Source organism: Argiope bruennichi, chromosome 3 (genome assembly GCF_947563725.1).
Source record: "Argiope bruennichi chromosome 3, qqArgBrue1.1, whole genome shotgun sequence".
Lineage (NCBI taxonomy): Eukaryota > Metazoa > Arthropoda > Arachnida > Araneae > Araneidae > Argiope > Argiope bruennichi.
This window is the reverse complement of record NC_079153.1, coordinates 754,368-779,875: the sequence shown is the minus strand read 5'-3', so window position 1 is coordinate 779,875 and position 25,508 is coordinate 754,368. Positions and strand designations below refer to the sequence as shown.

Sequence of the window (25,508 nt, the reverse complement as noted above, 5' to 3'; positions counted from 1 at the left end):
ACATGCTCCTGAAAGTACAGGGCGACCAATAGTCAACCCCTTGTTGGATTTCGCTCAAACTTTGACATGCGTCTATACTAAAGATGTTAAATCTGTGCACCGAATTTCATTTATCTAGTTATCTTCGTTTTGTATTTAATGTGCTAACTTACATTAAAACCGCCGAGCAGGCAGACTTCCTCTGACCGGATTGGCATAAAATTAGACAGAAATCTACAAATTGGGTCATAATTCCATGCACCAAATTTCATCCCTCTAACTCAAAGTGTTTTTGAGTTATCTTTGCTACAGACGGACGGACTTTTTCAAAATATGTATTTTTGAACTCAGGGAGGTCAAAAACGTGACGATTCGTAAAAATCTCGAGTTCGAATTTTTTTGATGACTAATAAAAGTAGTCATATACTTTGTATAAGAGAAAGTAAAAGAAGGAGTCGCAAAAGTAATAAGTTATTGCAAGGTATTTTAACTGTTTCGCAAGAGCATTTTAAGATAAATTATTATATTCTTTAAAAATTAAAATTATAATTTAACAGACACATGAGAACGAAGTGGCAAAAATAATTTTCTAGGTATTATTATTATTTAAAAGAGAATAATAACTTTTCCCATAAAAATTAAGTGAATGCATACATGTTAACTAAAATAATTTTAAGAAATGTTTGAAATTTATTAACTTATTTTACGCTCGAAGATGTTTTTTGCTGTTATAACATTTTAGTTTATCCTTTAAAATATTAGCCTCTGAATATCTTTTTCTACAAGTAGGTCCTCCGTAAACACTTAAAATCCTTTTCAAAATTCGTATATACTTGTTTAAGCATCTACTTTAAAGGGGAAAAAAAAAAATAGAAATTGTTAAGCTTTTCGCATTTAAAACTATTTTGTTCCCATTATTTAAAATACCTACACTTTCTCTGGGGCATATTCCGGTTTTTCCATTCTGTATCCGTTCTTTAATTTCTTGAAAAATTCTTCGTTGATTTCTGCTCCTGGATACGGATTGCTTCCTAGAGTGAATAGCTCCCAGAGTAAAATGCCAAATGACCATCTATGAAAACAGAAACGATTAGAATTATATCTGTGTGTATGCATTGCAGACAATATGATTAATCGATAACTGGTTGTGAATATAAGTTACAGATTATATTACTTTTCAAACATTTTTTCTTTGCCAATTAGCCTATATAAAACAGATTCAGCGAGCTAATCTAAATTAAACAAGCATCCCGCTTAACCTATTCGAGATGGCGCATTTTCGCGAAGATATTAAATTGCAGTGATATTCCATGGACACGCGGTGTGCAGTTTTGAATGCTTTGCTTACGCCTGCAAATTACTCTGCTTTGGTCTTCATACTTACATTTAATTAATTATAATTTTTTTTTAAAAAAAATGTATCAATAGGAATAATATCGATATTTTAAAATAATTTTATACTCACATGTCACTTTTCGTTGTAAAAACTCTGTCTCGAATCGATTCAATCGCCATCCATTTTATTGGCAGTAATCCCTGCAAGCAAAACCATAGATTAACCACATACTATCACACTCATAAGTACATTTCTATAGAATGAAGTAATCTTCAACTCCTTTAACTGCATTGACGAATTTTTTCGTACTCTCATTATTTTCTTAATTTAGTACTTTTGGCTCCATCTAAATATTATGTTCAGCTGTTTTCTTTAACCCTAGGGGGGGGGGGTGAGAGAGTGGAAACCAGCTATTTGACGTCTATTGCAGCAACAAGCCGAAGGCGAATTTAAGGCTTTGGTAAGAGAAGAGACCTCAAAACAACGTTTCTCCTGTGGACAAATATATTAAAATTCATCACTGATGACTTCACAGTCACATGACAACTGTGATTAAAAGTACTTTGCATCTGTTTATTTTACAAACACATATTCAGAATTTGTGATATCTGTAACATTTAATTAATAAAAAAATGTCGATGGACGCTAGCTTCGGACATTCCGAAAACTTTCAACTTCATAGCCATAATACTTAATATGGGAATAGCTAAACTGCCAAGGTTACAAGATTACTAGTCTCCCAGTCATATGTTTGGAAATGAGAAAAATGAAACGGACCATGACAAGAGGCATATTTTAAGACATACAAATTTTTTCACCACTCAGATAAAGAAGATAAGGCTTCTAATGATGATTCATCATTTCATATTATGCAGAAATAGGACCCTTTCATGACATGTTTGCGATGAAATTTTCAAATGTACTTTGAATCAATACTCATTTATCTATAGATGAAGCTATGGTAAAGTATAAGGGTAGAGTGGACATAATGCAATATATGCCGTATAAACTGGTAAAAGAGGCATTAAAGAGGTTTTGTGCGCATCTTTCTTTGGCTATATATTTTCAATATAGCCAAATTATCTTTTTTATTATGGTAAAAAAGATAATTGGGCTATAATATAGTAACTTTCTTATCCAAAAACCTTTTTAAAGACCACCATATATACATTGATAGATTCTATACGAGCGGGGTGCTAATGAAGATTTATTTCAGCACTAAATCTATGTAACTGGAACAGTGAGCGCTAAGAAATAAAGTGAAAAATGTTTCAAAATATTTCCAATGCAATAAAGAGACGAGCTTAACAAACATTATTTGGAATGTTCTTTCTTTCTAATGGTGCGAAGAACATCACATCCGTAGGTGGAAATGTGTGCTAAGTAACTTGCCCCAAAACTGTTGCAGAATATAATGCTCGGAGTGGACTTAGCGAACCAGTACAGAGAAATATTATGATATTCCGAGAAAATCACTAAATGATGGATTAATATATTCTGGTCTTTAATGAATACCACTGTAAGTAATACTTATTATTCAACGACGATTATTATTCCATCAGGATAGAAACTCCCTTAGATTTCAGGATATCATTAATGGACAGAAAAGAAAATAACCCCAACAAAGTGTTATCAAAACATGAAACAGAAATAAATTAAAATAGGTGACAGAAGACGCATACCTCGTGTTTCGTTAGAAATAAAAATGGTTTCAAATCATATTAGAGTTACTCAAGTTGTGATATTTCTTAAGTTTTTTTTCTCTTTTAAACGGATTTTTTTTTAAAAAAAATTTAAACTTATCATGATGAACATCATTGGGTAACATATTCCTCAAAAATGTATTTTTCTGTTAAATGATGCAATTTAATATTTGGAGGGGGCCTAATTTTTTTATTCTTAAAAAAATGTGATCTTTTTTTAAATCTTTTCTTGTATCTTGAATAAAGGATTTGTAAAGACTCAGTTATAAAGAAAGAAATTTTGCTGGTTTTTAATCAAATAATTTATTTAAATGCACACCGTTATAAAACTATTATCTTGTAATAAGGGAAAGTTTTGTTTCTTAGAATCTCAGTCTTTTCTTATTTTCATTTGAAATGTATTTTTCAAGATGAAAATTATATGTATATTGGTTGAATTCTTAGTTATATATAAATTGTTTCTGGAACTGTTTATACTTGATACTGAATTTATTAAAATATGTTTATCTCTAAAATTTGTAAAATGTTTCTTTGATTATATTGGTTGAAAACAAGACTACAAGAAATTTATAAAAATGTCTAAAAAGCACTTATTACTTATTGTTTCTGTTTGTGATATTTTCTAAAATTTTATTTATTTTTCTTATTTCAGTCCATGTCTTGCTGCGGCACGCTGAGGAAATCCGATTGTTAAAGGTGACACTATTTAAAAAGTACTTTGATATTAAAGAGTTAAAAATACATAGATATGCAAGCGTCTTTATTGCCAGACATTAAATAAACAAGTAAATGCATAAATAAAATCGTTTATATTAACAAGACGTACATGAAAACAGTTGATCGCAACAATAAAGAATTTAAAAAACTGTTGCACTGACATTTATGACAGTTTATAAGAAATGCACCAACATGTCCGGCATTTTATTTTCTCGTATACAGAACATACCGTGAGAAAGTAGTGTTATCAACTAAAATTCCAGCTTTTGACAAATCTCCCCGTTTCTGGCTCCCCAAGTTTGGAAAAACTTATTTTTGGAATTGTGTCTGTCTACGAATAAAATAACACAAAACCGCTTTGAACTATGCGGATTCAATTTGGTTTTATCGTTGCAATAATCAATCGTTATATTGGTTATTTGTAGAAAATCCATTCACAAGAAGTTCACTTATTTGTCCGAGTGCAAGTGAAGACGATTAACTACAAAAGGTGACAGCTGGATAGATAAAATTTAATACACATCTTAAACTCTATAATCGATCCGTTTGAAATTTTGAACAAAATCTATCTAAGGATCGACTGTCTGTCGTCTGTACTTTTGTATAAATGATTACTCGAAAATTCAATATCTTAGATAGATAAATTTTGGTCTGCGATCTTGTTATTAAAACAGTAGTTTCGTTTCAATCAGTTCACAAAAAGGCATGCAAAATGCTACCTTAGTTTTCTCCGCTCTACTTCGAACCGTAGAATGTTCATATGGCATTCGCGCCATTGCCCAGGGAACATCATTTTTATGCGGAGAGCGCTTTTATTAAAGAGTATATGGAACATTTTCGTGAATACTAATGCCACTCGTTCAACTTCGTCATTCATAAAATAGCATTAATAGCACTCTATCTTACCTCTGAATAATGTTGTCTCAATTCCTAAACTTTTCCCTGTAAACTGTGAAATCTATATGGAGTAAGGCCAGAAACGATTCCTAACTTGGTCAAAAATTTCCAAATCTGTTAACAAGGGTTTTTTTTCCCCCCTTCTTTTTTGTGCTGTGACAATATTTTTCAAGAAGTGTGATTCATACTCCTAACTATAACAGCATCACTTTTTTATACAAATATTTTTACCAAAAAAATTACCTTTTAACCATTTACAAAAGAAGTCTCAATAGCCAGAAGCAAAAACTAGTTTTAAGAGCATATTACTTACATCTGTTTTCTTTATGTAGTTGGAGTACTTGTAGCAGTCTTTGGCCAATCCGAAGTCGCAAATTTTTACCACATTGTCTTTGGCCAACAGCACATTTCTGGCGGCGAGATCTCTATGAATAAGCTGCAAAAGAGAAAAACCGTTGAAATGGTTTTTAACTAAAGTGACAGAAGGTATCTTGGCGCTTTTGTGCGTGTGTGTGTCGCATAGTTCCAAAACTGCTTGTTAGAAAATGTGCATTAAGTGTTCGATGTTTTTCTTTGAAATCAACGTGAAAAAATCAACTTCTATTTTAATATTTTAATAATATCAAAATTTAAAATCCCTTTGCAAATTGTACAAAATACCTGTATCTTTTTCTTTCCTAAATGACTTATGTGACAGTTGGATAAATTAACTATTATGATTGAATTTCATAAATAGTAAGTACACATATTGAGAAGTAATTTAAATATCGATTCGAGGAACAAAACATATTAACTTTTTCAAATCATTCTTTTAAACTAATACATTCATAAAAATTGTATGTCTATCAAAGAAGTAACAAATAATATTTTCATGTAGGAATTAAAAGGAAAGAAATGTCACATTCATTATTAGCAAATTTTTATCGAGTCTTACAAAAATGTTAAAACTCTATTTTAATGCGAAATACTTGATTCCCAGCCAATTAAATTACCTCAAAAGTAGCTAGTACGTTAGAGTTTCAGTGTTTGACACCGTATACACTTTATAATATAATGCTTTGATTATACATAGAATGTATTATTTTCGATCTGCTAGTCGCCTCTATTTATATTAAAATAAAAATCTATTTCAGTTTCTGGCGCATTGAGGGGCAGTTTAAGTAAGTAATTATATGCCACTTCTATAAAACGGATTTAAAATTAGAAATAACTTCCTCTGGCCCCATACAGCTGTATAACCCCTTTGACCCTTGAAGACTGACTTAATGTGAAGGTACGCACACGCATTGCATCTATAATGAACTCCGACTTCAGACTTGCAATTCTCAGAATATTATTGCCATTATTCCATGGAGATCCTCTTAATTTTCGGCTCTATCCTGCACTAAAATATCCTAAACCTACCGAAATATTTATAGAACTGGCGGAGTGTGAAAGAGAGACAACAGGCATCGAGCTTTCTATCAACGGCGGTTACACAGCATTTTTAAAACAGAGTTCCTATGAAAATGGAGTCTGCATAAGGCGAAAAGCAAGGTTCTCTTACCTTTCGAGATGCTAAATACTCCATCCCTCTGGCACACTGGAAGGCGAAACACAACAGATCACAGGTTGTGATGAAAAAATTATTCGGCATTTCTTCATTCCATGTGTCAAGTCTTTCACTTTGACAGTGTGCAGGTACTGAATTTCTGAGATATCGGTCACTGACACTGCTGCCGGAGGGGTTGGTGAACACAGAAATGCCCGTACCAGAATCATTGGTCACTTGATCGTGAGCCAGGTCAGCATAATTTAAAGATTGCTCTCTGCAAATAAATAAATAAGTTAATGTAGTGTAATAAATTAACCATTGAAAAACCATTAAAATTTGCTGTGATAAAAAAAAAATTGAAAATTTATCCATTTGGGAAATGGCATAAAATTCATGAAAATGAAGGGCGCAAAAACTTGAAAGTGCATCAAATATATCTATGGCCGAGATTATGAGACATAAACTATAAAAAAAACCCCATTTTCTTTGAATTGTTATTTTTCAAGTTTCAGTATTCTTCGAAAAAAAATGAATTTTAGACCGCTATCATTTAAAACCAAGGAGCTGTAGAATTTTTTTTATGAGATGATTCGAATCAATTAAAAAAATTTAATGTCTTTCTTAAAATATTCTGATTAAAAAAATTAAATTTTTTTAAGTTGATGACACTTTAAAAAATAATGTCACCTAAATCTTATGCGAGTTAATCTGGTAAAGTTACCAGAGCGCGTCTAAAAAGATTTTAAGAATCTGTAAAAAGAGAAAAAAAAAAAGCATCTATTACTTGAATTCGAGGAAGTCACTAAAAGTTCTTAAGATCCATCCTATTTCGTGTCTTAATTTTATATATAATTCAGATTTCAATAAAAATAAGTTTGAATTTCAAAGTACGAGAATCCTCTCAAGCTGATGTGATGATTTAAAAAAAATACTATGTGCATACATGCAGAGATTATTAAAACAGCGTTTGGAATTCGAATTCACTCGCTTCCTAAATGCAGAAAAGAAGCTTTCTTTCCTTCGAAAGCTACAATACTTGCCTGTAGGTGGGGTTATCCATTCCTATGCCCAAAATGTTGGAATAAGAGGTCATGGTATCGTTGGTGTTGACAGAGAATGGACTCCCCGGCAAAGTGGATACCTGGGGATCCAGTTGTCCCGTACGATGGTCCAACTGATCGATGTACGAACCTTTGTGCTTCAATAAAAAGTGCCTTAGATTGCCGAAACAGCAGTATTCTACTATCACGTACAGTTCTCCTGTAACAGAAGTTTAAAATCACATGCAGAAGGAAAAATTAAATATTGTTTGATATTATAAAGGTTTCTCAGCTCATATGAGATTTGTAAGGAATTTATCTGTGGAAATATCTGGTTGTTGAATGATCCTTCACTAGGATAGAATGAACCTTACCTTTGGATAAGTTTTTTGTGACTGCTCCTAACAGGTTTACTATGTTCACATGTCTTCCAATGTGAATCAATATTTTCAACTCTGCAATCAATGCTTTCCTCTGTTCTGAATCAGCGGCCTCTGAAAGAATGAAGGAAGTTCATAAGTAATTGATCCTTAATGCATTGTTTCATAGCACAATTTATTTCTATCAATATGCATGTGAAATAATATCTAACGGCAAATAAAATTATCTTCAATTACCTTCAAATATCAATCATTATATATATATATATATATATATATATAGGGAGATCGGTAACGTACTAACGTACTTTTAAGTCTTTTTAAATTCAAAACGACGCCTCCTATAGTTGAGGAAGTAGCGCATACCTATAGTAAAGTGAATTTGCTACTAATTGATTGAGGCAGGTTATGATACCCCTGACGATAAAATAAGGAAGTTTCCAAACAATAACTCAAAAAATAAAGAACAGCCTAAAAGTTCAATTAAAAACTTTTTTAACTGATAACTTCTTTCGAGGGTATGGAATTCATTAAGTTCCACCAAATAAAGAGACATACAATCATGCTACCGAAAAGTGCATGCTATCAAAAAGTGTCTGGAATGCTTCATTTAAAGTACATCTATAGTAGATACAGTCGCAAGCTTTTATCAAACCTTTTTATGGCTTCTCTAAGCACTTCGCAATGGACACAACATTTTATTTCTTCTTATAGTCTAAAAATAAATTTGTTTCAATTAGATAAAAATTCTCATTCTGTCAGTTTTCCAAAATAGCGAATATTATTGAGCATTTATTTCGTTTTTAAAACAAAATTTCTGTTGCAAAAGCATTTGTAATAATTATTAAAAAAAAAAAAAAAAAAAAAAAAAACCTCTTAAACATGACTGTTTGTCAAAAACAAAATGTTTCAAACAATATAAAAATCTTAAAGATGATAAAGAATCCACTGTGGCTGGTCCATCTGGTAGAGCGCCAATTCGGTTAATAAACCAGACAGGAATAAAGACGAGAGCACTGATATTAGGTGATCGACGATTGGCAATAAGAGACATTATTGAACAAGTTCCCAAATAATTTGCATCCAGTCAGGCAGTTTTAAAAGTTTATTTAGGGTTGCTGTGCATCTCGAATTAGTCCAAGAATTTCGAAAATGTTCCAAAAAATAATAACATGCTCTAATCGCCCAAGATATGCTTTCTCAAAACGATTCCTTTCTAAAATTATCATCTTCATAAAACTTGGATAGACGATTTTGATAAGGAAACAGCTCAACAGTCAAGTGTGTGAAAAGTGAAGCAAGTTAAAAAAAAAAAAAAAAAAAAAAAAAAAACATTTGTGCATTCTGCATTTCTACCAATATGCCAGATAGTCTATAAAGATTATTATCTGAATGCTTCAAGCCATTTGAATGAAAGAGTTCGTCAAGAAAGACCTGAAATGAAACGAGAAAATGGGGGAATTTCGAACCGTGGTGGTACGCCTCCTCGCAGTGTAATTATTATTCACGAGTTTTTAACCTTGCATTCAACAGATACGGCTCCCCAAGTTCCGTGTATCGCCGATACGGCACTGCTTGATTTCTTCCTGTCTCCTCGGTCGAAATTGCCTCTTCGTAGTCACCATTTTGAATGTATTAATTCGGTAAATAAAATCCGAAAGCAACTCCGAAGGAGTTTAAAGCATGCTTTGACGATGCGTAAAAACGTTGGCAGGAGTGCATTGCAATCGTAGGAGTTGAACTGAAGAAGATGTCATACATTTTGACCAATGAATCGATACTATTCGTTTCATGTCACCATTTTGAGTGCTTTCTGATCGCAGCAGTAGAAAGATGCATCCGACTACTTCTGGGAACTTCTTCGGTTCTACACGCATGAAAAAACAGTAAAAGATATACATTCACGTTTTCAAGTTCTTTGTTTCAACCCCCTTTAAGGGGCCCTCGTCATCAAAAAAACACTTAACTAACTACTACTCTAAAGCTTCTGGATATACAACAGTCTTAATCTTGCGCATTGTGTAAAGGTTGCTTAGAGGTTTCCGCTCTAGAGGTGGAAAAGAGTACAGTGGAGACGAGCAGTTCTGCTTTGTGCAGCGCTTTGCGAAATTGAACGTGTTGAAAATCGAACGGCATATCATTGGATGTAAGAGAATTGAAGGGAATGTTAATGCACTCTCTGACTTATAAGTGTTGTTATATGATTTACATACTACATAAGCTTTTTATACTATGAATAACATTTTAAAATTCTAACAAGATTTTTCGCATCCATTTCTTCAAAGTGAAAACTCATATTCAAAAATAAAATGATCAAAAATTAAATTTGATATGACAGTTACGATTAAAAGAAAAAAAATGACTGAATTGTAAATACTATGAAGTTAAAAAGAGCCCAAAGATTGATTGCATGAAAATGCAAAGATTGAAATTAAAATCATAGCCACTACGATTAAATATAAAATAAAAACAAACAGATATTATATATATATATATATATATATATATATATATATATATATATATATATATATATATATATATATATATATATATATATATATATATTAAAACTCATTGTATTTTAAACCTTAAGTAGAACCAATAATAATCATATCAGTAGGACGATAAAACTCCTTCAAGTTACAAAAATATGTATCAACGAAATTAAATAAAATAAAAACATCATGTTCTCACTGAACTCATATTTCGTAATCGCCAACATTTAAAAAAGCGATGTTTTTTGACCATCTCAGAATTAATCGAATCCTAATTTTTTTTTTTGGTTATATGACAATTGCTTACAGTACTCTTTGCGTACCAGTCATAAAACTGTCAATCAATAGTCTCGTTTACAATGCGGTTGTGTTACAGATAAGGGTCAGTTCTAGAAGAGGTTACAACATTTTAAACGTTATCTAAAAGTGTCATATTTGACAAGAATTAGCATGATATTTGAAACAATTTCGAATACTTAACGATACGTTCATTAATACAATTTCATGCGTTTTAATACTATATGAATAATTTCCACTTTGCTTTTCATGAAAGATGAATTGCTTTTCAATGCATTTATTCAAAAATGTACGATAAAAATTATTGAGAAATGATATTTCTTCTCATATAAATAGTGTATCCACTTAGAAATAATAATCATTTATTCTAGATTTTAGATATAAATGCATTACTTTACAAAAATATAAAGTTTTGCATTAAACGAAAGAGCTTGCGTTTCAATTTTTGCTTTATTTATTCTTGCTTCGTTTATTTAATTCAATAAGTTTGAACATTAAAATATATGTTATTTAATATAGGCACTTAAAAGAAGTTGTTTATTAAATTTAAAGTACAATTAAATGAGGTTAATGGTATTAGAATGATTTGTAAGGAGGGAAAAGTTGCAAAAGCAATTCTTGAAATGCCGTAAGTAGCAAGAAAAGCTTCAACTACGGATGTTAAGTTTCTATGCTATATCAGTTTTTAAAAAAATCAGTTTCCAGAGTAGAACGCCATTACAGATTTTAAACTTTTCTGTTTATCATAGTAGATTTAATTTAAATGTTGTTACATTTTTTTTAAATCTGTACGCTGATAAAGATAAATTATTTTTACGTTAATGTATGTAGTATATGTTCTTCAGAAACTTTAATTTTATTAAAGATCGTTCTTATATGTACAATAAGTCATTAAAAATAGTGTTGAATGAAGTTTTGGTAATACACACTTCAACAATATACATCTACACCTTTATTGAAATGTTTACTGATTAGCTATGCGTTTTTTTCATATGTTAAACAATGTAAGTATTTCTAATGTCAGAAGAATTCATGGCCATTTTAAACCTTCCAGAGGCTCTCAGATGTTGAAAATCTCAAAGCCCCTTTTTCTTTCCAAATTTTTTTTATTGATTTTAATTTAATTTTTATTCAGCAATTTTAATAGTAAATTTTGAAAACTGAATTCGCAAGTCCCTTTCTAAAAAGTCCATTTCAATATTGTACAAATAAAAAAAGTGCACATTCAAAATGTAAAATTAATTTTAAGCAAAATATCGAAAACAAAAGGCAACTTTCTATAACACTCTGAACAATATTGTAAAAGGAGGGAATATATTTTTTTAAACTGTAAAGCTCCAAATTTTTTAGAATTATAAAATAGCATCACGAATAACTCGTAAATAGTAATTAGGAATATTACTAGAATAAAGTTCCAAAATTAATTTAATCAATACTTATGACTTGAATAAACTTGAATGCAGGGCTTTCTGCCATTAAATGAAAGTATAAAACTAAACACCTTTCTACAACTACTAAAAATTATCAAGAGCTGAGGGTATTTTTCTTTGTTGCTTTTTTTAACTTATCACTCTTTGTTAAAGTTTGTCATTTAATTAGACTCGTGATATTTAAATACTTCTTCATCCAACTAGAATATTATGTTAACTTACCTGCATATGCATTTTGCGATTAATATTTATCAAAAGTATTCTTTATAAGCTTCTTATTCATTCTGCTTTCAAAATTTACATCATCAATGGAAAAGTAAGAGAATACAGCGTTTCAAAATTATCTGAACTTGTAACAATGTTACAAAAGATAAAAGAAATCACACTGAGAATATTTTAAAATAATACTCAATACACTGCAATATTATAAAAATCAAATGTAAATGCGGGATAAGTTTAAAAAATAGTAAAAAATGCTTTCTTACGTGTTATTATTCCATTTCCAGTTGTACTGTTCCATTAAAATATCCTGAGTTTTATTTTTAATTCGTAAAATAAAATAAGGATTGTTTTTAAATAACAAACTACCTGATAACATCCGCCCACACACAAAGGAGGGTGGGGATGGAAAAAATTGACTTTTAAAGCGGAAGCATATACTTTAAATTTCACAGATATCTCCAAATTTTTTATTTAAAATTATTCAGTTACTAAAGTGTGGAATAATCTAAAAGTTTTAATTAACAAAATAAGATTTTCTTCCAAGAATAAAAGTGAATGTGTATATATGCGACTATCAGTCTATTTAAAATATAGACCATTGCACGTAGAGATACTAAATTTAACACACGTATATTGGTAGAAAGAAACATGCAATTCAATGCATTTAAAAATATTAATACAAAATATAGTGTTATCTGTAACGTAAATTATCTTAAAATAAAAAAAAATCATTAATTTTATTGGTTTATCATTTTTTGGCGTATTTTTATTCTGTAAAAAGAATACAGATCTTAGATAGCATGTATGTTTTATTGTCAAGATCTTTCGTTTATATTTACGTATGAAAGTTTTTATATATACGAAAATATTATTATTTTAAATATAAGTTCAATATATTTATAACTATATCAGGCTTGTTAAGTTATTTATTTCATGTGTGTATGAATTATTTATTTGATTACAAAATTTATCAAAAGTTCTGAACAGATTTAATTCCAAAATAGTAGGAAATTTATCAACTGTTAATTTCTCTTATTGACTTGTGTGTTATTAATTAGTTTTCTAATCCACTTACCTTAAAACAATTGGAATCGTTTGTGATGGTAATAGTTAAGTTCAGGTGAAATTTTTTAGAATGGAATTTCTGTTTCAGATTTTCTTTTAAAGTTTATTGATTTTTCATTTCAGAACTATATTTAGCTTACTTTGACTGTGAATGATTAATGCAGAGAATTGATATGATTTGAAAGTAAAAACTATTTTTTATTGTAAATTTTTAGAAAGTTATCACGGAAAAAAGTCAATATTTCTCTTAGTTTTTAATTAATTAAAATTCTAATTAAAAGTTCAAAAAATCACTTTCCTACCATCCAAAGTATATATTTGCCAAATTTGATAGGCAGACGGCCTGGTGTGTACAGAGCCAGTATATACACATAGAGACAAAAGACAGTATATACACATAGAGACGTTCCTTGTGTTTATTCAAATTTAGTTAAAATACCAATACATTTTCTCACCAAATACTCTTGCCAGCAGATAACATATGTTTTAGCAAACCTAGACTAATCACTCCCTACCCCCTACAAAGAGCTACGCGTGATTTATTGGCCTTTTATGACCTGTACGCCAATGTTCGTACGCATTTGTCCCACTATCTTTTTTTTTAAAGCTAAAATATTTTTTTTAAATAAAAAACCAGCTTAAACCGGTTTTAAACAATTCACGCGACTATGCGACTATCAGATTACGCATAAGACGATATTTAGAAAATGATTTTTTTTTGTATGTGTGTGTGTGTGTGTGCTTTCCCATCTCAAAATCGTTTGAACACCTAAACTTTTTCCTCGAGGGATTTTTTTTTCTTTTTTTCTGCTTTTGCAAAAATTAGGTTTGATCTGGCTAGGAAAATATTGTAAAGCGAACTATTGTATTGCGGAATCGTCAACTTTTAGAAAAGCAATGAGTTTTTTTTCTCCCACCTCTTCTTTTTTTTTTTTTTTTTTTGCCAGCTAGAAAAATTGAAAAATAATATATATATATATATATATATATATATATATATATATATATATATATATATATATATACAAAAGTATTAGAATCAAGTTAATAGGAAAAACAAAAATCAAATAAAAATTAAACCAAAAAAATTATTAAAAAATATTAAAAAAGAATCCGGCCTGAAGACTTTTTCAAGGGTCACCCTCAGGCAGGGATTCAAATAAAGGGATTTTTTCTGTGAGGACATACAGACATTAAGTCTAATAATGATTCCTCGTGACCCGAAAATCCCCCGAAATTATGCTCAAGAGATATACCATTTTAACAGAAAGGAAATACAAAATAACAAATTAGAAAAAACCACAAAGTAAAAATACAATAAAAACAATAACAATAAAAACAAAAACAGCATTAAAATTAAAATTAAAATTAAAAACGAAAAGGCCAGAACATACCATCCAACAGTGAATGAAACTTTAAACAATCGATTGTGATTTCCTGTTTTTGAAAGTTAACGGTAAATTATGTAAACAGAGGTAGGCACCCAGCGCCATCTATTGAGTGATCCAATATGCAAGTAAATTTCTATTTTTATTTAAGCCAAAAGATTAATCCCAAACCATACCTTGTTTAATTAAAAAATTGACATTACAGTAATTTCTAGGAAAATCATTTTTAATTAAATTTTTAAGGAGGATATTTGATGCTTCAATATAAGAATTTTTATTATTGCAAACCCTTTTGATCCTGTTAACTTGTGAGAAAATTAGATTTTTGAAAATTTTAGAGTTTAGATTGGAATGGTAGTTACATAGTTTTGTTATTTTAAAGTTGAAATCACCCCTTTTATCGTATATACCAACTATTGTTTTATCATTAGCAATTTCGATTTTTAAATCCAGAAAGGTAGCCTCAAGTTGATTTATATTTGTATCTTTTAGAATTAAATCTTTTGGATAGCAATTAGTAATAATATTAGTATTGTCGAAGTTAATCAAAAGTAGGTCATCAATATATCTCCACCCGTTTATTAAATTATATTTAATTATTTTTTTCTCATAGTAATGCAGGAAAATATTAGCTAAAGCACTTGAGAAAGCTGTCCCCATTGGAATGCCCTTGACTTGTTTATAAAAATTAATACCATTAAACACGTAATTTTCAGTAATATTAAAATTACATAACTCAAGCCAGTTATTTTTAGGAATGATATTTTCATTTAAATATTCGTCATATATAAAAGTGCAGACCTTTATTAATTTTTCATGAGGTAGATTAGTGTATAAATTTTCGAAATCAAAAGTATTAAGTTTATTAATGTTGTTATCTTTAAGAAAATCCAATACTTCTTTGTTACTAGAAATAATAAAGTTGTCTTCATTTTTTATTTTGTCCAGGATAATTTTTAAGTATTTAAAGAAATGTTTACCCGTATAGTAATTATAACTACCAGTGCTACAGGTTACGAATCTGAATTTTAATGGATTTTTATGAAATTTAACTGTTGGGAATAAATAAGGATAGTTAAGAGAGCAAGTCTTAGTTTTGGTTTTTTTTGCGAAAGCTAGCATTCTTTTATCTAATTCCTTTTTCCCGGTGTTCTTTAACATATAAGTTGCATTAGAGTTATATTCATTAATTAAAAGTTCTTTATAATAATATTTACAAATTAAATAGAAATTATTTGCTGATTTATCTATTACTGAAATAACAAATTTTTCTTTTAAATTTTTTATTTCATTTTTTAATGTTTTACTAAGACCAAAAATGTATTTCCTAATTCTGTGAATGTTTTCACTATTGTGTTCCAGATTACAGTAATTTTGAAATTCCTCAAATATAATTTGAAAATTGCCTCCTTTCCCTTTACCTCTTTTAAATCTTTTAGAAAAGTTATCTTTATTTAGAAAATTTTTAAAAATGTTAAATTTGTTATAAATGCAATTATTGTTTAAATCTGCATAACCTTCCCCATTTAATTTACTATTGAGACCATAAGGAAATAAAGTTTTCATTGGTCTTAAAAATAATAAAATGAAATGGTTTTTAAATAATAAATTCGGGGAATTAGAGTTTAAAAATTCGTACACTAAATGTATTATTCTAGATCTTATTAAATGTAAACTTAACATTGGAAAAAACGATTTACTTTTTAATAATAAAAATAATGTTTACAAAGAATACTGTGTGATTAAATTCTTGGATATTTACTTCGAATATCTAAAATTACCCAAAATTATACATAATAATAATATATTTTTTCCTCTTGCAGATAAAACTAATGTATCAATAGCGTTTAGTTACACTTCAACTTTAAAGAAAAAAATTTGTAATTATAATTACTATAGCAAAAATTTAGATAAAATAACTAAAACAGATTGTTACTGTAACAAGGAAAAATATAAAGATTTTATAGATATTGATAAAGGTCATATTATTACAGGTAATTTAAAAATTATTGAATCCAACTCTTTAAGAGATTTGATGGGAAGAGGAACAAAATTTAGATTAAGAGAAAAAATAAACCATAACAAAATTTTGATTTCTATTGGTAATGATTTGGATGTTTTTATTGCCAAATTATCTAGAAAATACCACTGGCCTGCGGAAGGTTTCGGGGAATGGAAAGTGAGAATTTTAAAGGAAATTAAAATAAAATTGAATACTGATTTTGACAGATCTAAAGAACGTGGGATTTATTTTAGTAAAACATTAAAAAATGAAATAAAAAATTTAAAAGAAAAATTTGTTATTACAGTAATAGATAAATCAGCAAATAATTTCTGTTTAATTTGTAAATATTATTATAAAGAACTTTTAATTAATGAATATAACTCTAATGCAACTTATATGTTAAAGAACACCGGGAAAAAGGAATTAGATAAAAGAATGCTAGCTTTCGCAAAAAAAACCAAAACTAAGACTTGCTCTCTTAACTATCCTTATTTATTCCCAACAGTTAAATTTCATAAAAATCCATTAAAATTCAGATTCGTAACCTGTAGCACTGGTAGTTATAATTACTATACGGGTAAACATTTCTTTAAATACTTAAAAATTATCCTGGACAAAATAAAAAATGAAGACAACTTTATTATTTCTAGTAACAAAGAAGTATTGGATTTTCTTAAAGATAACAACATTAATAAACTTAATACTTTTGATTTCGAAAATTTATACACTAATCTACCTCATGTAAAATTAATAAAGGTCTGCACTTTTATATATGACGAATATTTAAATGAAAATATCATTCCTAAAAATAACTGGCTTGAGTTATGTAATTTTAATATTACTGAAAATTACGTGTTTAATGGTATTAATTTTTATAAACAAGTCAAGGGCATTCCAATGGGGACAGCTTTCTCAAGTGCTTTAGCTAATATTTTCCTGCATTACTATGAGAAAAAAATAATTAAATATAATTTAATAAACGGGTGGAGATATATTGATGACCTACTTTTGATTAACTTCGACAATACTAATATTATTACTAATTGCTATCCAAAAGATTTAATTCTAAAAGATACAAATATAAATCAACTTGAGGCTACCTTTCTGGATTTAAAAATCGAAATTGCTAATGATAAAACAATAGTTGGTATATACGATAAAAGGGGTGATTTCAACTTTAAAATAACAAAACTATGTAACTACCATTCCAATCTAAACTCTAAAATTTTCAAAAATCTAATTTTCTCACAAGTTAACAGGATCAAAAGGGTTTGCAATAATAAAAATTCTTATATTGAAGCATCAAATATCCTCCTTAAAAATTTAATTAAAAATGATTTTCCTAGAAATTACTGTAATGTCAATTTTTTAATTAAACAAGGTATGGTTTGGGATTAATCTTTTGGCTTAAATAAAAATAGAAATTTACTTGCATATTGGATCACTCAATAGATGGCGCTGGGTGCCTACCTCTGTTTACATAATTTACCGTTAACTTTCAAAAACAGGAAATCACAATCGATTGTTTAAAGTTTCATTCACTGTTGGATGGTATGTTCTGGCCTTTTCGTTTTTAATTTTAATTTTAATTTTAATGCTGTTTTTGTTTTTATTGTTATTGTTTTTATTGTATTTTTACTTTGTGGTTTTTTCTAATTTGTTATTTTGTATTTCCTTTCTGTTAAAATGGTATATCTCTTGAGCATAATTTCGGGGGATTTTCGGGTCACGAGGAATCATTATTAGACTTAATGTCTGTATGTCCTCACAGAAAAAATCCCTTTATTTGAATCCCTGCCTGAGGGTGACCCTTGAAAAAGTCTTCAGGCCGGATTCTTTTTTAATATTTTTTAATAATTTTTTTGGTTTAATTTTTATTTGATTTTTGTTTTTCCTATTAACTTGATTCTAATACTTTTGTATCAATTCATCTGTGTTTTAGAAGTAGCTGCAATTGCGCTCTCTAAATACTATGAAGTTCCTTTTTGGTTTTAGTTAAAATAGTTTATAAATTTTAGTTGCGATTTCGAAACTGTTTTGTTTCGTTTTCATTTTAGTTTCGTTTTCAAACTTTTTCTTACTTTAGATTGGTTATATATATATATATATATAACTTTCGATACCTTCCTTGCTGTTTCGCGTTCATTACCATTTCCTTTTTTGTGCTTCTTTGGTCGATAACTTCTTACAACTTTGCCCTTTATTGGCCAGACAGGAAAATCGGGTACATGGCCGACATTAGAGCCAAGTTGTAACTTTCATTGACGATAAGTCTCCAGATGTTACAACCTGCTCCATCTTTTTCTAATAACCTTAAAATCGAAAAATTGATACTTCAAAAGCGATAAATCGCCAATTTTCTGCCCATGCATTTTGAGGCTTCAAAACCCCCAAATCAAAACATCATTATGTTCTCACATGATAAAAATTAAATTAAATGAACATGTGGCGCTAAAAGAATCATTAAAAAGACATATGATATATCAAAGGAGAGTAGCAAAAATTAAAAAAAAAATGCAATGCTTGTGATAAAAATGAGCGAAACACTTCAGGAATTATGCCAATTTTAAAAGACAACGTTTAAAAGTAAATTTTTCTGCATAATAAAAGGGGCTTTCTTTTAATACGAAATAAGACGAAAAAGTCAGAAGACAGCAATTTATCTTCATTAATAAAACCACTTGGCTAACATTAACATAACATTAATAACAACTAACATTAATAAAACCACTTGAATAAAAAATGTGTTTAAACAGTTACAAAAATTTTAAATTAAAAAATGGAAAGAAATACTATAAACCGCATTCAAATTTACTTTGAAACATTTAATAAAATCGGAGAATCATTACATGTGGATTGAACTATTGGTTATTGATGATATATCTAGGCATATTTAATTTTTAGATGAAATAAAAATTAGCACAATCGGAGCATTGGTTGTGGTAGGGGAATTAGTTCTTTAGTTTCCCTCATTATTTTAAGCGTATAGATAATTGTTATTCCATAGAGTTATGTAAGAGCACTGAGCAATGCGTTAAAGAAACACGGTATTCGAACAAATTCCTTTTGGCAAGCAGGAAAGCAAAGGTCTATTCTTTCTCGTTATTCCGCACTAAGTGCATGCGTTCCTTCTTCGAGTCTTGAAGTCTGCCACGACACCACAATATTTTAGACCAGTTAATGACAAAGCTTAAACGCTAATTTAAGCTTTGATTAGTTGATTAGTTTTATCTGTGACTAAAGTTGCCGTAAATTCGGTATCTATTTTCAGAACATTATCCTTAAAAATATTTCATTTCTCGATATTTTTACCTTTGAGCATTTTCACGGCAACTGTAGTGGAGGCTTCTCCGTCAACCAATCCTATGGCTTCAGCTTTCACAACTCGCCCAAACGCTCCTTGTCCTAAAGTTTTACCTAAATATTGGGAGTGTTTTTAAAAACTTTTCATCAAAGTACTAATATAAAACAATACACTTTTAGGGTTTTTTTAAAAAAAATGATAATCAGGATTATTTTTACAAAATCTTAAGAATATTTCAGTGATTGAATGTATCTTTTTTTTAGAACATATAGATCGGATATTTGCATATGCGTGAGTTCAATCAATAGAAATGCACCAATTTTCACTAAATAATATTTAAATTATTGAAGTCACATTGTTATCGTAATTTAAATTACAGACGCACTTTATCTAAAAAAGGAATTGTGATTTAGAAAATTTTAATTCATTTCTTAGTCCGATTAAAGTATTAGTTTGCTTTGTTTTTATAATGAAGGCTGCTTTCTTTCGACATTTTAATTCTCACATGTCATTTATGCTGATGTACTTCAGAACTAATGCACTGCGACTGTTCACTTTATTCTACGCTAGTCGGTACCCGGCGCGTTACTGCCACAGAAGAAATAATTTTGGTAATATCGTTTGAAATTTGAAATAGGCTGTCTTGTTTAATTAGGAAATATAGAAAGAATGATACTTATTTTTTTTATTGGCAATGAATACATTCATAGAAATTGAATGATATATAAAGGGGAAGTACGAATAATATTTATTCCATTCTTTTACTATATTATGCAAGTGCTTTAAGGAATACAATATTTTTTGTTTTTCCATCTTCAGCAAAATTAAATAAGTTTAATGGCTGCCCGACTCGTAAGCATCCAGCATACAACTGGTCATGTGAAAAACATGGATTCTCTAGGTTCAATCCGCACACTTGAAGTGACTAACCTTGCGCCTTTTGATGGTCATCGAGAATGCAAGTCGAATTGGGTATTTTCTTCGCTTTGTAATGCTTTGTATTTTCACCTTGTATTTGTGTCAATCATTTATTTTTCACTTTATATTATGGGATAGATATATGATTTTAGATACTGGTACATTGCTTGATATTGTGGTATAGTATACTATGTCTTCCATCCTTTGAACACTGTAATATTATTTTAATGCTTATGCGTGTTACTGCTTTCTTTATGTACTTTTCAACTTAGTCTATAGAACCCAGAATTTATTTGCTAACTATTTAATTTAAATATATTATTTTAGTCAAATAAACTAAAATGTATACCCTTATTTACCGCCCATATTCTTCTCTCCCCGGCGACTTCAAAGTCTTATACCCTTTCGGGTAGGAGGGTCGTAGTGAGGTAGACCAAGTCGAATGGGGAACTGCAATCATTTGAAATTAAAAAAGCCATGTCGGTGGGAATAATGGGGATGCGAGGAATGAGCACATCTTCTCCAATCGACTTTCCGTTAAGAATAATTGTCTCGCTTCTAGCCGCATGTTAGTCTTTTGATTCTAATGCGCGTGATCAAGTAGCATATAAATGTTGTCTTTCGATTCTTGCCGCATGTTGATCTTGAGATTCTGAAGCACGTGAATTTGCAATTCATAAACGATCTCCTTTAGTGCTCGCTTATCGATCCTCGTTTGTTTCAGATGCTCGAATTGACTTATTTCTTTGTGCTGCGCTGGTAGATCTAATAAGTGACGAACGTTTGGTGACATATTTTCTGTCGAAGCGATCAACACGATATACGCTTGTATAAACGAAATTCGTTTGTCGATTCACTGAATAAATGGAAAAATTACTGTTTGCACTGGAAGATTTCCATTACATATAACTTAACTTGATCGGCATCGTTAATAATAATTCTATTTTTTATGCGTGAGCTAAACTCTGAATAATATGTGCGATTTGCCTCAGACAAAATATCGTTTACGATGATGACAACATCCTGTGTAGATGACTATTCATTAATGAAAAGACAAAAATTAGCGCTTGCACTAAGTACTTTTGATTTTATTTCACTCGTATTAATTGGATTACAATTATCATAATAATTTTATTTTGTTTGATGTATGTGCGATTCACTCCGAATGACATGTGCCGTTTACCGTTTACTCTTTGCCTTTTTTCAACTGTCAATTCTAAAATATAACCTTTGCGCAGGTGCGAGCAAAAAGTTGACCAAGTTTCGTCGCAATCAGTTGAACGGTACGGCAGCGCATAAAGTACGAACAAACAAAAATTCATTTTTATATATCAGATTATTTATGCAACTGAATAAATAATATGAATATTATATAAATGTATCAATTATTTATATAATTGGATAAATTTATTTTTATTGCTAAATAGTGTAAGATTTTTTAAATAAATGAAGTGAGTATATTCGATTCCAAAATTTTCACTAACGCCTTTCTATAATTCTAATTTGGGCACAAAGCAGTGGTTATTCTTTTTTTTTTTTTTTTGCAATGCTGTGATAAAATAATCTTTATATTTACTCACCGAGTTTTAATCTTTCTTTTGGGAATTCATAGTTGTGTTTATAAGGCAAAAGATCAATTTGATCTTCCAAAGGTAAATTCGGATTGAATATGTCGATGTATCCTCTTTCGAAGAAATTGTGGCTGATGAAGTCCAGTTCTTTCTTCTGTTTCTGAAAATTGGACCAAAGAATAACATGAATATTTTTCGAAAGAAAAACAACGGAAAAAAGAAAATTCTATTTAATTTGCTGGGGGAAATATTGAGAGAATAAAGTAACGATCTTTGTACCTTCTCTTTGATAATTCTCTGTATGAGGCAAAAAACAACTAAAAACAAAACGATGGCCACGAACCCAAACACAACTGCAGCGACTATCTCCCCGGTAGTCAAGCTGTTTTGAGCATCTTTGTCGTCTGAAAGAAAAAATATGAATAAGAGTTCTGGCGATTTTCAGTTTCAGAAATCGAAGTGCCAAAACATAAAACTAAGTCAAGTTAGAACTCACACACACTCAAAAAAAAATTTAGCTGATTATCGCTTAAATCATTATCTCTAGATCTAAGCATTTACAAATAACACCTGGTAAAATATACTATAATATCCTTGAATTTTACATCAATTTTTTAAAGTACTTCTTTGATCTTTTTATTTAAAACCAAAAGACTTTATTGAATATTTTTATGAAAACGTATGGCTACTCATTCTAATTAGCTATTACGATGAATAGATGAACAAAATAATATATATATATATATATATATATATATATATATAGAGAGAGAGAGAGAGAGAGAGAGAGAGACTCTAGTTTGATCTTCTACATTGAAAGCTCTTATCGCGATTCAGATGTGCAGCGGTGAAAGTCTTCGAAATTAAAATGGTTGTAACTCTTCAAAGTTTGAAACGTTTTTAATATCATGTATAAGTGCTCAGATTGAAATATTATCACTCGCCACGCTATTTTCAAACAGGAAATCTTTTAGCGATCATCAGTGTAGATGTACCAGTGAGAATATAAAAATATCCGATTAAAAAATATGATAAATATTTACATGAATTGCTTCTAAGGGTTACCGTAAAATTCATTAAATAGCTAAAAGGGAATACAGGTGAGTCGCACACTAGTCGTAGAAGAGCTAGAAAGATAAAAGAGACGGCTTCTTTTATTTTATCAATGGAGAGCCGTAATCACTTAAATATTAATACTATGGCGAAAACTAGGATATACTCAGCCTTTTCTATTTCAATTGCTTTGTTTTCATTAGCAATATTCGTCCAATTTAAAGTCATTATATCATATTTATAAATTGGGATGTTTTCATTCAATTCATTACTATAACATTAAGGGCTGCGTGCCATTTCATCTGGTAATTATCATAGTCATAGATCAGCTGCTCCGTTTTCACCTGAAAGCTAATCAACTTATCTAAAAATAATTCCTCACCCATGAGGATGTCCAAGGTGGAATTGGCTTTTACCATTCCTCCTCTGTTTTCTATGATGCACTCGTAGAAACCCGCGTCCCTTTCGAGCACTCTGCGTATGGTCAGTCGTTGGCCTTCTTCGGTCATTTCCACTCCTGACATGTTGCTGACGTCGAATTCCTCTCCATTCTTGGTCCAAGTTACTCTGGGGAAGGGCACTCCGTCTACGTAGCAGAAAAATTCCTGGAGGGATCCCGGAGCGGTCAGAATGGACACGCCGGCCATGTTTGTATTGTTGAGAATAGGTGGGCGGATTTCTGAAAGCAATTCAAAGTTAATAATTTCGCTTTGATGTCGCTACGAAGAGGTTAGGTCATAATCAATGATTACCTCGCTCGTATGACGGACGCGCAAATATTAAAGATCCGCAATAGAAATTTGCACATCAAAATGTATAACATTGTTACAAATAAAACTTGGACCAAAGCGTAGATTGGAAAAGGTGAACTCCTTTCGTGTTTTTTATCCCTGCACATTGAAATCAATAGAAGCTGAACATTTACTTTTAGATTGTTATTTTTTCAATTCCTGCTTCGGTAAACAGCGACAATCTAAACTTAAACCCGTGTTGAAATGTGACTCGACGCAATCGAAGCAAATGGATTATAAAAAAATCGTATTCATTCCCTGAAAGCTGAAAAGAAATCAAGAAAGCGAAACAATAAAAAGTTAATGGTAAGCAGTTTTTCTTATTTTAAATATCAGTTTATTACTATATTACTATTCAGGGATAAAATTTCTAGTAAGAATAAAATTTTGAAAAAATGTGAACATATTCAAAAAAGTTTCGATACAGGAAGCTTATAAATATTCAGATGTTACTAATTTCACTTATTAAGTGCCCTGCATAACAAATAGCAAGGCTAACTTAAAATGTAAAATATATTGAGGTGAATTTTTTCCCCAAAAAAACTTTTAAAATGATATATGAATCGAAAATTCCGGCAAACACTCCATTTCCGCATTTTATTTTCTGAATTTAAATTTGAAACTATTTTGTATCTTTGCAAATTTGCATAGGAGCCTTCAAAAATATAAAGAAAATATGAAGTTGTCACCTTTAACGTCAATCGTGATGTGCTTCACTTCCGTGATATTCTTTCTGTAGCTTCCCGCTACACATTCGTATTCTCCACTTAAATTCAGGCGAATGGGGTGGAATGTCACCACAGATGTATGGGAGTACGTGGAACTGTTAGTGTAGATATCGACACCTGTAAAAGAGGGAGTTTTCTGAAGAGCGTACGATTCTAACAATTCATTTTTTTACCTATTCAAGTTTTCACCCATCTGATAAATGAAAATCCACATATCATATTCGAGTGAAAGAACGAAGAGTATCGCATTCTGAGTATTAAAATAAGAAGCTTTGCGTTAAATAATGAATCATAATAGTTGAAACAGAATAATTTAATCGGTACAATTCTTCTCCGGCATTATTGAATAAGTAATATTCTGATAAATGCGTCAGGATTCTATGAAAATTTTAAAAGGGTGAACCCTCTCAGATAAAAAAACACCAATAATAATTTCCTATAAATATATATAAAAAATTGTTAATTACAACATAAAAAAACTACATAAAATCGTAAGAAATAATTAATATAAATATGTTCACATAAAAATAATTAATTATAAAGTGTTCACGTAAAAAAGGATAAATTATAAAGTGCAATAAAAAATGATTGCACCTAGATGAATACTCACCTTGGGCAAGTGTAACATATTAAAATATATTTGTAAATCTGA

General features: G+C 30.0%; 1 protein-coding gene across 1 annotated transcript in view; it reads right to left on the bottom strand.

Annotated features, from left to right (window-relative positions):
• The window catches only part of LOC129962705 (vascular endothelial growth factor receptor 1-like), a 109,224-nt gene that overhangs the window by 8,272 nt on the left and 75,444 nt on the right, over nt 1–25,508 (bottom strand). Inside the window, exons 10-20 of the mRNA XM_056076638.1 lie at nt 24,818–24,973; nt 23,720–24,016; nt 22,564–22,688; nt 22,294–22,444; nt 19,804–19,908; nt 7,581–7,700; nt 7,203–7,426; nt 6,179–6,436; nt 4,946–5,068; nt 1,445–1,515; nt 911–1,051 (exon numbers count right to left, since the gene is read on the bottom strand). Coding sequence (XP_055932613.1) covers nt 911–1,051; nt 1,445–1,515; nt 4,946–5,068; nt 6,179–6,436; nt 7,203–7,426; nt 7,581–7,700; nt 19,804–19,908; nt 22,294–22,444; nt 22,564–22,688; nt 23,720–24,016; nt 24,818–24,973 — 1,771 coding nt within the window. The remainder of the gene's footprint in view (nt 1–910; nt 1,052–1,444; nt 1,516–4,945; nt 5,069–6,178; nt 6,437–7,202; nt 7,427–7,580; nt 7,701–19,803; nt 19,909–22,293; nt 22,445–22,563; nt 22,689–23,719; nt 24,017–24,817; nt 24,974–25,508) is intronic.